The sequence below is a fragment of the Chrysoperla carnea genome, chromosome 1 (genome assembly GCF_905475395.1).
Source record: "Chrysoperla carnea chromosome 1, inChrCarn1.1, whole genome shotgun sequence".
Lineage (NCBI taxonomy): Eukaryota > Metazoa > Arthropoda > Insecta > Neuroptera > Chrysopidae > Chrysoperla > Chrysoperla carnea.
Window position 1 is genome coordinate 112059893 of NC_058337.1, and position 14022 is coordinate 112073914.

General features: G+C 29.3%; 1 protein-coding gene across 8 annotated transcripts in view; it reads right to left on the minus strand.

The window, feature by feature from the left end:
- LOC123305991 (RNA binding protein fox-1 homolog 3-like) overlaps positions 1-13444 on the minus strand; it is a 306815-nt gene extending 293371 nt beyond the window's left edge. For 2 of the 8 annotated variants that reach the window (XM_044887843.1, XM_044887841.1), the window contains exon 1: positions 13083-13441. In XM_044887843.1, the coding sequence (XP_044743778.1) occupies positions 13083-13094 (12 nt within the window). In that variant the 5' untranslated portion in view covers positions 13095-13441. Of the gene's footprint in view, positions 1-13082 lie in introns of all 8 variants that reach the window. The other 6 variants (XM_044887848.1, XM_044887845.1, XM_044887847.1 and 3 more) reach the window with 5 other exon arrangements.
- Between the last annotated feature and the right edge of the window lie 578 nt (positions 13445-14022).

Sequence of the window (14022 nt, forward strand, 5' to 3'; positions counted from 1 at the left end):
AACGGATAAATCGATTTTGATTTTCCTTAAAAAGGTAATTTGATCAAGTGTTTTAGTTATGTTTTAAGTGTGAAATTAGGATTCCGTACTCGAAACGGTGATTTTCAAACGGAATAGTAGATTTTCTTGAAACATAGCTCACTTTCGATCAAATTATCTTTCAAGCAACGAAAAACAGATCAAAACAGGATTATTCAAACAAACCGATCAAAGGGGGCATCCATAAATTACCCTTAGGTGAGATTTAGTAATATTTATAGGGACCCCCTCTTCCCCTTACGTGAGAATTACGTGGTATTTTTTTAAATGAGTTTATATACAAATATTTTATGAATGCCATATACGTTTATAAGCTGTATTTTTTGACGTGAGATTTTTCGAATATGGCCCCCTCCCGTTCCAATGAAACTTTGTGAAATGTTCTTGAACCCTCCCCCTCTTTGAGCTCAGGTAATTTATGGATGTCTCCAAACCTAGTTTTATGTCGGAAGTTTCTTTAAATTTTTAATTTAATATTATTACGGGTAATACATATTAAAACAAGATAATTAGATACAATCACGTGTCCGCTTATCCTGCCTACCAACACCTACTTAACGATATGTAATAGTAAAACACCACCCTACACTAATCATATAAATATAATTCTTTCAAATAATAAATAAATTATTTATGTTCAGATATATTTATGGTTTTTATTTACTATTGATTGATGTTTGTAGCACTCATTATTATAAACTAGAAACAGACATACATGTAATAACATGTAGCACTGGTTTGATTTAAAACTTTAGTATTAATGTTAGTTATAGAAATAAATTTTATGGTACAATGACCTGATTTTAATGATTTTTAATTGTAAAAATATTTATTTAAGTCTTACACGCAACATTTGCTTAAAAAAAGGAACTAGCGAGTTAATATGAATTCTGTCGCATGTTCGAAATTGACCCTAAGTATAGTATGTCGAAGTATGCAAAAATGTTTTATTTACTTCGCGAGATTACAATAACGTCTCGTTTGGTTTTCGATAAAAGAATTCTTTAAAAAAGAGAAACAAGGGCAGGCAAATCAAAAAATTAACAAAAATATGGAATCATATGAGTTCAATTTTCAATCGTTCATATAATATATCCTCCGAATATAAAAATGAAAGTCTCCCAGACACAAATTTTATCGCGTGATTAATCATTTTATCGATGAAAATATTTACTTTTCATAAATAAATGCAAAGTTATTTATGCCCAAAAAGCATAAGTAAACGCTAAAGCCTAGCGTTTATAAGCACAGTTTTTTGCATCGCAATGAATAACATTGATTGTTATTCTCTGTTACAGTTTTTGTAAATATTTAAGTCATACAATGCCGTATAATTATTAAATTATCATAAAATAAATAATTTCATCAAAAATTACCTGATAGGAAGTTCAAACCACAAAACCAAACATAAGTCATTGCCATCCATTTATACATATATGATTTGAAAAAAAATCATTGAATATTCAAATTTGTTTAATGACTTCCTAAATTAATGTTTTAAAATCATTAAACAAGAAATTTTAGTTAGATTTTTAGAATTTTTAATTTGGCAAATCCTAAAATACATCCAAAATAGTGATAAGCCACCAAGACCAAAACCAGACTTATTTGACTGTCTTTAACTGACAACTTATAGGCTTGAACTTTGCTCTTTCTCTTACACATTGGCCTTGGTTCTTTTATAATACACCGCTTCTGTCTAGCATATTTGGTGTTGTACTTTGATCATGCTCTTACGCATAAGCAAGATCAAACAAGACTTGCAAGACCAAGACCAAGAGTAAGACAGAGATGCTAAACTCATTACATTAAATTGGTTAAAAAAAGATAGTCAAATACAGTCTTGAGTCTCGCTCATCACTAATCCAGATAAGACAACAAGGACATACTTAAAAAAAAAAAAAGTGTAAAGAGTCAAGAAAAATAAGTATTTCAAAAAGACAAATAAAAAACTGCGCAATGAATGCATTTCTCTGAACAATATTCATGAAAAATTTTCTTGATACTAATACATCTGCAACAAATAAGTTTTAAATTTCTAAAATCATTTTCAGATTAATTGCCTATCCGCTGAGATAATTTTGTTTTAATTCAGAGCAGAAAACATTTCTCTCAAAACACTTTTATTTGGGATGGACATAAGTCAAATGAAGTTGGTTGTCCTAGTGTCTTAGTTCAAGTTTAGAGTCCTGGTAGCGGGTAAAAACTTTTTGAAAGCTAATCTAAGATTTCTAACTAACTCTCATTTAACTAACCCATAGCTTCTTCTAACTCGCTATTTTTAAGAAGTCATCAAACTATTTTGACTTTTGAAACGCTGATAAAATTGAAATGGAGAAGTTGATTAGGAATTTTTAAAGAACAAGGAAGTTTTCATAAATGCATGTGCATAACGCATATTAAAGTTCACTTCTTACCCTTCCCTGGTAGACCAACCTCAGAAAATATCAATTAAAGAAGTTTCTTTTGTTTAGGGTATTTTCAGTTTGCTACAATTTCATAAAAAACAACAGAAATCATAACTTCAAATTATATATTATTTATGCTGCAATCATTAAAAATTTCTATTTGAAAATTTTCCATAGGTACAATAAATTGCGAAAGAAAGTATGAAACACCCTAATCAAATGAGTCAACAATACAATTATAGACACATTCACTGATTTTGACGTCATAATTAGAGTTTTGAATAGATTGCAGATGTGTAGTGAATAATATAAAAAGTATTAACAAAGTCTATTTTTAAAATTTTATGAATTACATTTTATAACACTGAAAAGAAGCTGTTTTATTTTACAGCTCCACAGAGACAACGTAACGCAACACAATCGACACACAAACAGATATTGCGTAAATACATGCTAACGAAATATAAATTTTGTTTTAAAAGAAATAAATTTTATTAAAAACAGAAAACAGGCACATGTTTTTCTTTGTTTTTGATATTTTTCAAATGTTAATGTCTGTATTTTATTTTCATAAATATAATTGCTTGTTATTTTTGAAAATCTGGTAAAGTAGTTTAAACGAACTTTTAAATGTTAGAAATCAAAGGACTAGAAAATTATTATTCTTGAATCATTTTTATTTCGCTCGACTGTTAAGCAGATAGTATTATTTTATGATCCATTCAAATAAATTTGCCTTTCTTGCATTTTAGACAGGTGCATATTTTATTGCTTTTCTATTCTTACACGTCATATTAAATTTAAAAAAGCACAAACTAATTAACCGTTCGAAACGGATTTCTATTAGTTAAGTTTTTATTTTTAGTCTTGTGAGAAATGGAAAATATATATTTTTAAGAAGTACAACTTACAAAATTTAAAAAATCCCCGACCAATTTTCCGGGTACGGAACTCTAAACTCGCACTTAAAACATAGTAAAGGCTACTCTCCATTAAATAACCTTTCAAATGAATAGTCGTAATTATTCATTGAGTACATCAGAAAAGATGGCCGTGAAATATTTTATATTTACTATTTTTACAGAAATCTGTAATTTATGGTAATGTCAAATGTCCACTTTTATAGAAATCTATAATTTATGGTAATGTCAAATTAAATTAATTTAATTTTTTTTTTTTTTTTGTTATTTAATGTGTTATTTTTAGTGTTATTTAATGTGTTATTCGAGAGTATGAGCTATATTGCTGTACAGTTTCATTAAAAACCATTCGCTAGTTTTAGCGTGAAAGCGTAACAAACAAACATGCTTACTTTCACATTTATAATATATAGAGATTTGAAGACTTTTGAATTGTGCCAGTAAAACATTGAGCGAGGAGGAGAAAGACAAAATTGAATGCGCAATAGGAGAAGACATTAATTATTTTAGTTTTATTGTTCGATTACCTACAAAATGGCCGACTTTTTTCAAATTGAACTCACTTTTTAATATTTCCAAACTTTTGCTATCTAATTACTCAAAAATGGTCGCACTGTTTTCAGTACCAATCATTATTTCTCTAACAAAATCCCGATTTTGTTTTAAATTCTCACTCCAAAAAACGAGTTTTTAGTCTTAATAATAATAATGTTTCCGATTTCTCAAAAACATCTGAACTTACTATTCATTCCAGACGATTAACACCCCTTTTTTTATTTGGCACTCATCTCATAACTAAAATCTAAAACTCTTCTACTCGGCTGTTTATAAATTATAGGCGAAAAAAAGCACCAAATAGCTATAAAAGCTTATTTACCAGGCGGTAACGATTAAAGAATCGAATAACTCTTTATCTTTTAACTATCTCAATTAATGTTGTTTTTAGGAAATTATTTTAAATATAATACTTTAATAACAAGCATCATACATTTTTAATTCAAATCAATAATAATATTAAAAATATTTATACGTCGTATGTCTGTACTTTTTATTTATATTTATTTATAGTATATATTGATTGATTTAAAAAAGTGGAAAAACAAATCATTGTTTTCAATATAAGTACCATTAGTAAGCTTTAATAATTAATCGAATTCAAAAACATTATTCGTCATAACTACAGTGATGAAGTATGGCCTCCGCATATCCATTAAGTGGCCAATAATTGTACCAACGCAAATTAGCGAACAACATATTTTTATAGTTCGATACCCGCCCGCTTCGCTAGGTTTAAAAGTAGAGACCACCGTGTTATGGCTTCAACGCCCCTTGCTCTCACTTACTCTGCGTCCATAAAACTTGAAATAGGGGTAGATATTGTTTTACACAGATAAAATATATGTACAGATTTCAATTTTTTTTATAATGTTATATAGTCTTAATTGTATCTTGTTCACCATTTTCACAGAAATCTTTAATTTATGATTCCAAAGGATGTTCATAGATGGCGTGCTAAAATGTCATAGACTTAATTTAATTTTTTTTAAATATATTTTTTTATAAATTATAGCTAATGTTTTATTCTGATATACGAACTATATTATTGTTTTTTTCATTCAAATCCATTCAGTAGTTTTGCTTGAGAGCAAAACAAACAAACAAACAAACAAACAACCTAACTTTCACATTTATAATATATAAGGATTTCCAAGAATATTTTACCTAATTTTGCCAAAAATAGACCTATCAGTGCTATTACAAGACCATGTCCAATGACTCAGGCGAATAGGATGGATGTAATGGGTGTGGCAAATGTGCAAAATTCAGTAGGTGCAATTGCACATCCCAAAAGGAATTGATCACTTTATTTTTAATTCTGGTCCTATTGAATTTAAGCTTTTTTTTTTTTTAAATCGCACATCCCATCCCAAATACAATCTTAGGGCTTCCACTAGTTTTGTTCAGTTTCAATTTACATTTTGAATCATGATATGCTAAAATGAAATTTGATCATATTATTCTAAATGGGCAATCCTATTTTCAAATTGGTTCGTATTAAATTTTATCAAATGTAAAATTTCATTATCTAAATGAAAAACATAATTTATCGATTAAAAGATTATTAAATAGAAAATTTTATAATTAAATTATGGAAAATAATTACAATTATTATGTATCGAATGTTAAATACAACCATTGTATTTACCTCCCCTGTAATAACTCTCAATATCAAAGAGATGAATTACCACCCTATGGCCGTGCCAACCCCAATCAAACAAAATCACAATATATGAAAATTTAATATAATTATTATTTATTAACTGAAGCCTTTATTTATTCAAAACAAAAACAAATAATAAAATGATTATATATTGTATTCATTGGTTATTATTTATATTTTATTGGATATTTTATTAAAACAATAGGAGTGGGGGTATGAGTGACGGTGGGTAATTAATCCATTTACTTAATTAAACATTCAGCTATTAAGTTTAACCACTACTAATTAATAAATATAAAATGTATCACTGTAATATAAACTACTGTATGGTATATAAAAAAGTTGAATCATAAATGATGGACAGTTTTTGTTAACCACTTTGTGTTTTATATACAAGTTATTTATTTTGTTAAGGTCATATACACGTTTTATAAAGGTCGTATAGCGTTTTTTTGTGTGTGAATAATGAAACTAATTTAAAGAAATAACATTTTACCATAAAAGGTTTTATCAGTTTACAAGTTAAGATTCTTGGAAAATAATGTAAATTTATTACAGCGAGTTAGAATGTAATTCATCATGTGAGATATTAGAAGAATCTGGAATATATTATAATAATTTTTCTCTTATCATCCCTAAATTACTATGAATAACTGCAGAGTTTTATCTTACGATTTAATTAAAACATAGACTGATATATTATGACAGGGTGTATATTCAATTAAAGAAATTACTAGATTTAACTAAACAAGATTACTTGGCTGTTAATATTCTTATAATTAGCCTTAGCCAATGAATGAAGAGATCTGAAACTGGGATGGTGTGTTATTTGTATTACGTATGCATTCGAAAAGAAAGGATTCTCCAAAATTCTACCCCTAAGGGGCTGAAATAGGGAACGAAAGTTTTGCGATTGTTAACCGATTTCAAAAATTCTTTTACCTACAGAATGCTACATTGTCAGCAGTCTTTGTTTTTTAAGTTCCCTGTTTTCCATGATAATTTCAGGTCAATCATAGCGGATAAAATTTTCTTTTTTATATTTTTCTTATTTCTACAGCGAGTTTCAATTTTTATATCTATTGACCAAATTTCTCTCTAAATAAAAGGTGTATAATTTAATTATTTATCACCAGAGGCATATATTATTCAATGAATTTTTTCATTTATTTTCTAATAAAATATTTTAGTCTCAAATACCTAAGTTGTTCAATTAATTCAACTTCTCCATTTCACTTAACAAAAGCATTCCAAATAAGTTGATTCTCGTACACAAAATATATTGTTTTTAATTAAAGCAAACAAAAATAATAAAAACAGTCCATAAATTGTTCATTTAATTAACTACTACACATAGTAAACCATTAAAATAAGTAGTTTAAGCAAATTGTTGTTAAGTATGTATTACTTGAGGCTTGACACAACGTTATGTTGATATATTATTGTTGGTTTCAATGTAAATTTATTGTTTATGTAGATTTATTAGAATCATATATTTCAAGGAGAACTTCTGATAGTATATAGGGTAAGATGTAGTACCTAGAGTACAATGCATCTTGAATTATTCTGAAGTTCCTTGCCAGATATTGCTATTTAATTTATTTACACTAAGCAGCATTTGTATTAAAATGAGAGTATTTTATCAGATTTCATGTGTGATGTACTTTATTTTGTCGCCAATTTATGCCAGGAAGAGTCATATTTTGCAGTCAATATTTCAGTTTTTCCTGAAAACACAGATAAAAAGACGTTTCTAAAAATGAACCTAGATAGATCGATTTTTCGCCCCTAAAACCCCCTGCATACTAATTTTCAGAAAAATCGTTGTAGGCGTTTCCGAGATTGCTGATTCACCCAGCGTCATTAAAATACAAGTCGAAATTCTTAGTGGGCGCCCAAAGTAGTGAATGTTTGTAAGAACAAGTGAAAACAAACATTTGGCTGAGTTAATTGTTGAAATACCATATATAGACTGTGTTGATTACACTGTCACATTACACATACATACATGTCACACATACATACATGTCACACATACATAGCTGATATTCCCATATAATACATACTATACAATTTGCGCGTAATTTGCGTTTTCGTGGGTAAACAGTGATGTATACGAAAAAATGTTTCAAACAAAAGTTGTTAATTTTTTTATAAGGAAAATTTTTTACATTTAAACTTTTGTTCTATCTCTAGCAGTTTATATGATGGGTCTAACGGACCCAAGACCCACTTGACCCATGTTGCTCATTTACAGACAACCGGAAATGGACTAATTAGATGATTTTATGAACACCTATATCAAAATTTTGTTGGTACCATAAGTATTTTTAAGCGTTACAAACTTGGGACTAAACAGACAGGCGTTAAAAACAGACAGGGTTTACAATGTTTCACATGCATCCTACGACGCTTTTCGTCAGGGTAAAAATATTGCTGAGAACGCCTTCTAGTATAATCGGTGGGAATGACCCCATATACATTTAAGTGTGTTCTATGGTACATTATGATATTGTACCATGATTCACACGTTTTTATTAAAAGATGTTTCAATATTAAAATTCTCGAGTAAATAAAGTGTTGAAAAACAATGCTACGAACAGGGACAATTTTTTTTGGGATATTTTTAAGCATTTCTTTAAAAAGTATATCAATGGAAACTTTGATGCTAGGTACTACACCTTCCCATACTAATACTATACAGTTCAATTACTGAACAATAAGATGACGCGATGTTACAAATAACTCTCATATTTTAACATTGTATTAGCTATAAAATGATATTGAATTACGTTTTATCACTTTACTGTAAATGGAGTAACTTAACTGTTTACATATTATTATTAGCGAATTTTCGTTCAGAAAATAGAGTTATTGGCTTTGTTTCGATAATCGAATTTCCTACAAACTTCCAAAATGATCTTCTTTAAAATAAATTCTGATACATATATGTTTATACGCCACTTTGTGACTAATTTAAGGAGCCCAATCCGAATTAAATTTCATAAACCGTATGATTTTTACTTCCTTAAAGACTATCTATAATGAGCATTAGCCATACGTTGTTAAACAAGCTTTAGACGAATTATCATTCCCTTTCTATTTCCAGGAATATTGAACAATTTCATAGCATCCATTACAATTTGTTTCAACTCTTTCAAGTAATGTCATAAGTTACAAATTGTAAGTACTTTATATTCAAGATTTATAATAATTTATATTTGAGATTATAAAAAATATCCGAGAAGTTAACCAAGCCTTTTACAATTAAACACATTGTATAACATGTAGAGCCTTTCATTTTACAACGTTCGTCCAGCCAAGTTTATCCAGTGCATATTAACTGCCCTTACTGGTAGATTTACTCGAAGGCTAGCTCACATGTTGAAGGCGATTGGGTCGTAAAAATGGGTCGTAGTAGCTTGAACGGCAGTTGCAGTCGTTTGCACCTCAGTTGCTGTCGTATTTGATTTATTAACTCGTATAAGTTTGCACTATGACAAAAGCTATGCAGTAAATTTTCATGTATCGCAGTAAACCTGACTTAAGACGGCATTAAAGATATAATTGACAGGCATATGAGTGTCGAAAAATAACTGAAAGTTGCTTGCATGCTAAACATATCGTATTATAGTTATCGTATCGTTATTTACGCATTAAACGCATTTTTATATCATAGTTTATTAATGTTTTTTCAAGGGTGATCAAAGTTTTCAAGGGTGTGAAAACCTACGTGTGATCGGAAAGAGCTTGTACCTAAACGGATGACACTGACATAAACGAATGAAATGTATTTTCCCGAATGGACGACGAATACATTTTAATAAATTTCCCGTACTAACTTAGCTGATTTAATAATACGATTGATTAATCAGTTTCTTATCAAATTTATACTTAACATGCCTCTCAAAGTGATTGTGCTTAGCATTCCGTACATAAAAGCCGTACTAACTTAGAACAATGGGTACCAGAGCAGAGTTGAGATACTAGTAAAAGGATTCTTTATTTAATCCCAGAATCGGCATTAGTTTAACTATTTAAAAAAAATTAGTTGTTGATCCCTAAAATGGTCTTAATCTGAAATTTTATAAAAAGCTTCGTACATCAAAGCTTCCCAGCAATGGAGATAATAACGAATTATTTTCTATTTCAGTATTTAAACTTTCAACGATCGTAAAAATTGCAAGAAATGATCATAAATATCGAGAAACGTAGGAGGGAGAAAAATTATTAAAGCAAACTGAGTTATGATGTTAAAAAGTAAATTACTCTTGAATCGTAGAGTATGTGACAAATACACCCTTATTTGAAGCGGTGGTGTTATACCTTCTTTAAATAATTTTAATGATAAATTACAAAAATATATCCAACATTAAATATAGTAAACTCAGTTACAGCTGAAAGTATCTCCAGAAAGCGGGAAAAAATTGAATCAACACAGGGGAGTTTCTATATCTTCTAACAAGACATATTTTCTGGATGAATCTCAAAGAGACAATTTGTTATCAAAATATTTTTCATTTTTAATAAAATATGTGCTACATTTGTTTTAATACCAGCATGACATGAACACGTGACAAATATTTGAACATGTACATATCCATACAAACATCAAACATGTCAAAATTTTATGTTAAAATTGATTGACAAATATTGACTTTCAACGATAAAACAATGAAATAATTTTATTTTTAAAAATAGCTACTATCAATTTGAATGATGGTTATAATAAATTGCTATAATTTTTTGCATATAAATTTATAATAAATCAAATAACATTCCAAAATATGGTGTTTTATTTCTGGAATGTCAAAACAAAAAGTACTCAATACATTTTTTTACACCAAAGCTCGTGTAACAGGATGGAGTTAGATAAATATACGACGGCAAACTCCCCCAATTTTTAATTTAAAACAGTCAGCGAACGTTTTAGAAATGGGCTGACTTTTATAAAACAAACAAGTTACGCGAATAGTTCATCTTTAATAATAATATTATTCAAAACGTAAATCTGATGAGCAAAATCAGTCTTGGTCTTGCAGTTTTGATCCTGGAAGAACAAGACAATAATAACAAGACAACGCTTATATAACAAGGCCAAGAAAGGGACCATGTTTCAGTCTACGAAGTACATGTCAATGGACACAGGATTCTTTCTGCAAGAATAAGGCAAGATGTAACAAGCAAGTTCAAGATCTTCGAGTACTTTTCTTGGTCTTGGTCGTCACTGATTAAGGCGAGTGGCGGGTAGCAACTCTAGAAAGTCGGATACAGCACGGTGGGTGCAGGCCATAGCGAAGTGGCAATAAATTTAATATATCTTACGATTTAGCGCGAACAAAATGATGCCCTATGAGGTTCGAATGCCACAGGCTCAATAACTCCGAGATTCCGAGAGTGAATTCACAAAAATGTAATAAATATCCTCTTTCCGAAGCATCCATGCAAAAAAGAGAGGGAAACACATTTTCCTAAAATATATTCGTACTCTATAAAGCATCACTTCCCAACCTTTGGACTGTAAACCATGAAAAATTGGATTTAGGAAAAAATAGACCGAATAAAAAATAGACCGGAAAAATTTCTGTAATATGTGTTCCATTTTTGAACGCAAGTTATCTTTTTTCGATTACTTGAAAAAGAACCTTTGTTCTGATTACGGCGCTTAATTTTTTATTGATACGACGATATCGTTAACCGTTTTAAAAAATAGTACATTCGTCGCATGACAAGTAGATACCTACAGTCAGGATCGCATAAAGTGAGTTCAATTTGTGATGATCAAATCACTACCTTTCGTAACAAACACGCGATCTTTGTCCACCCCAATAGATTATGTCTTAGACAAGAGAAAAACATATTCGTTTCCTAAACCAATTTAGTGTATTCATTTCAATTACATCTTGTATTTTCAAGAGATTAGAAACTCATGTACTTTTTTGGTTAATTTTAGAAATTGATTGTTATTTTTCCTGGTCAAGGAAATTAAAAAATTTACATGAAAAATTATGAAAATAATAATATAAATAAAATGGTAATTATTGCATGACTATCAAAGCTTTTGATTCTGTCAAATAATAGCTCACATAATAACACATTATTTTATGCCATACGTCAATAAAAAAAAAATAGTACATTACGTATTCATTACAAAATATCTACAATAGTGCGGTTTCTGAGGAAAAAAAAAGCATACTTCCATTGGAAGAAATCATACAGATTGGCATAGAAGTATCTTATGACGCTGAAATTAGCTCCCGCATAACAGTTAAATATCGGAAAGTTGAGCTAAAGAAGTATGTATATTAAAAACACATTCCCCTATACACATTTCTATTCAAATCCGATCAGTTTCAAGATAATTTTCTGAAATCTGGTTTTCTGCGATCTAACTACTCTGTGGGAGTCTTCCAATTTCAGCGTGATGTTGGGGAAATGCCTCATAAAATACATACTATTTTGGATACGTAAACTTCAATTCAATTTTGTCCGCCGTTTTTTGTTTACAACTTTTTCGTTCATGTAGGAAATATTTTTCAGGGCACATTGCCCTCACGTTTTATTTCACCGGTCATAATAGAACAATTGTTATTCGAAGCATTTGATGATAGTTTTATCTTCTTTCCTCAAACTTTTCATTTTTTTTGAATTTAAAGCATTCTCTTTTCTACCAATAAGTGTTTACAAGTCACATAACTCGGCTATAAAATCGGTCACAGTTCCCAAAATCGGGAAATAAAAACAAACAAATTTGTATGTAATAGATTTTGTAACCATTAAATTTATTTATATTAAAGCGTCGAGGAAAATTGATTTTTCCTCCAAGAATAATAATTACTTTTACGGGTAGCATTTTTTAAAGGATGAATTATAAAATTTGCATTAAGAAAACAGCTATGAAATTAATTTATGTTACATGCAAGCCAAATTTTATGCTTCCTTCCTGATTTTGACGAAACTGTTTTTTGTTTTGAGCTAAGAAATCGTACTACAATATGGTAATTTTTTCTAGTCTATATAGAATGGTCAAGGGCACATAAATATATTTAATATCAAATTGCAAAACAAACAATTTGTTAAAAAAAAAAGCAAAACTACTAACATCACAAATTCAATTAAAAAAGGGCGTAAACTTTAAGATTTTCATCTCGAAAACAAATAAACAAAAAAACAAACAAAAGTGTATCAATTTCGAGAAAAATGAAAGACAAAATTTTAAAAGAAAAGTTATACAAAGAATTGAAAATTAAATACAAAACAAAGTTGTTTATTTCAATTAATAAAATCCAATATGGTATCAAAGAAACCATCATCCCTTATTCGAATGATAAAAAGTGTGAGGTTATGTATTCACAGAAAGGTTATAAAACAAAAACAATAATTACATCATCGAAAAACAACGTGAAATGCAAAAAATAATTAACAAATAAATTTTATTTTTAGACAAATACAAAATGTCTGAAAAGCAAATATGAGGTTATGTGTTATACTCACAGGATAATACATTCCTTGCGGCGGAAGGAAAAAAGCTCCGGTGCCCCACAGTTTGAATGTTTTTATAGAACCACTAACATAAAAAAATTATACAAACAATCGAAAATTATTGAGCACCTAAGAAAATTTCTTAAAAGGTACTCAATCTGTATATTGTTTTGATTTGCAAATAACTTCCAAAATGAAAAGAAAGAAAAAAAATATCACTTCACGATATCGGGAGTTGTAAAAAACTCTCTAATTTGAGCTATGCCGTTTTCAATTTACGACCAGCAATCGCAAAAAAATAAATAAATAACTTAAGAAATCACTTCACAAAACTGTTATTATTAAACACCTATTGACAATTAGAGCACAATTCATGATTATTTAATAAAAAAAAATTTAATCAATTATTTCATACACAATTTATTTTTTAAATAAATATTTGTTATTATTCAATTCATTGACGGTGAAAAAACGCTTGAATTTAATAGATTGAAATCTGCGTATTTTGACTAGGGTATACTTTATTACAAGTTCAGTGATCACAAAACTTGCTATGTTCTTTCTCATCTGCTATCATCCCGGTTGTCTAAACGCTACTGCGCAACTATTAAGACGCACGCACTATGGATGGATAGATGCAATTCCCAGTGAGGGGAATGTATACACATTCAAATAACATTTCATTCTACAAAATATTGTAGAAAACACGAAACGAATTAATTATGTTATGAATATTTGAATTCTAACAATGTTGTTGTAAATTGTTCAGCTCATACTATACTGAGATCCAGGGGTGGTTGGGTTAAACCCCCCCCCCCGTTGACATGGTGGCATTTTTTGCGATGTTCAAAGAATATGTCACTGGTAAAAATATACTGGGAATAAATATATTTATGCTTCAAACGCACAAACACATACAGAATTTACACACAAACTATTCTCGGTTTTTTGA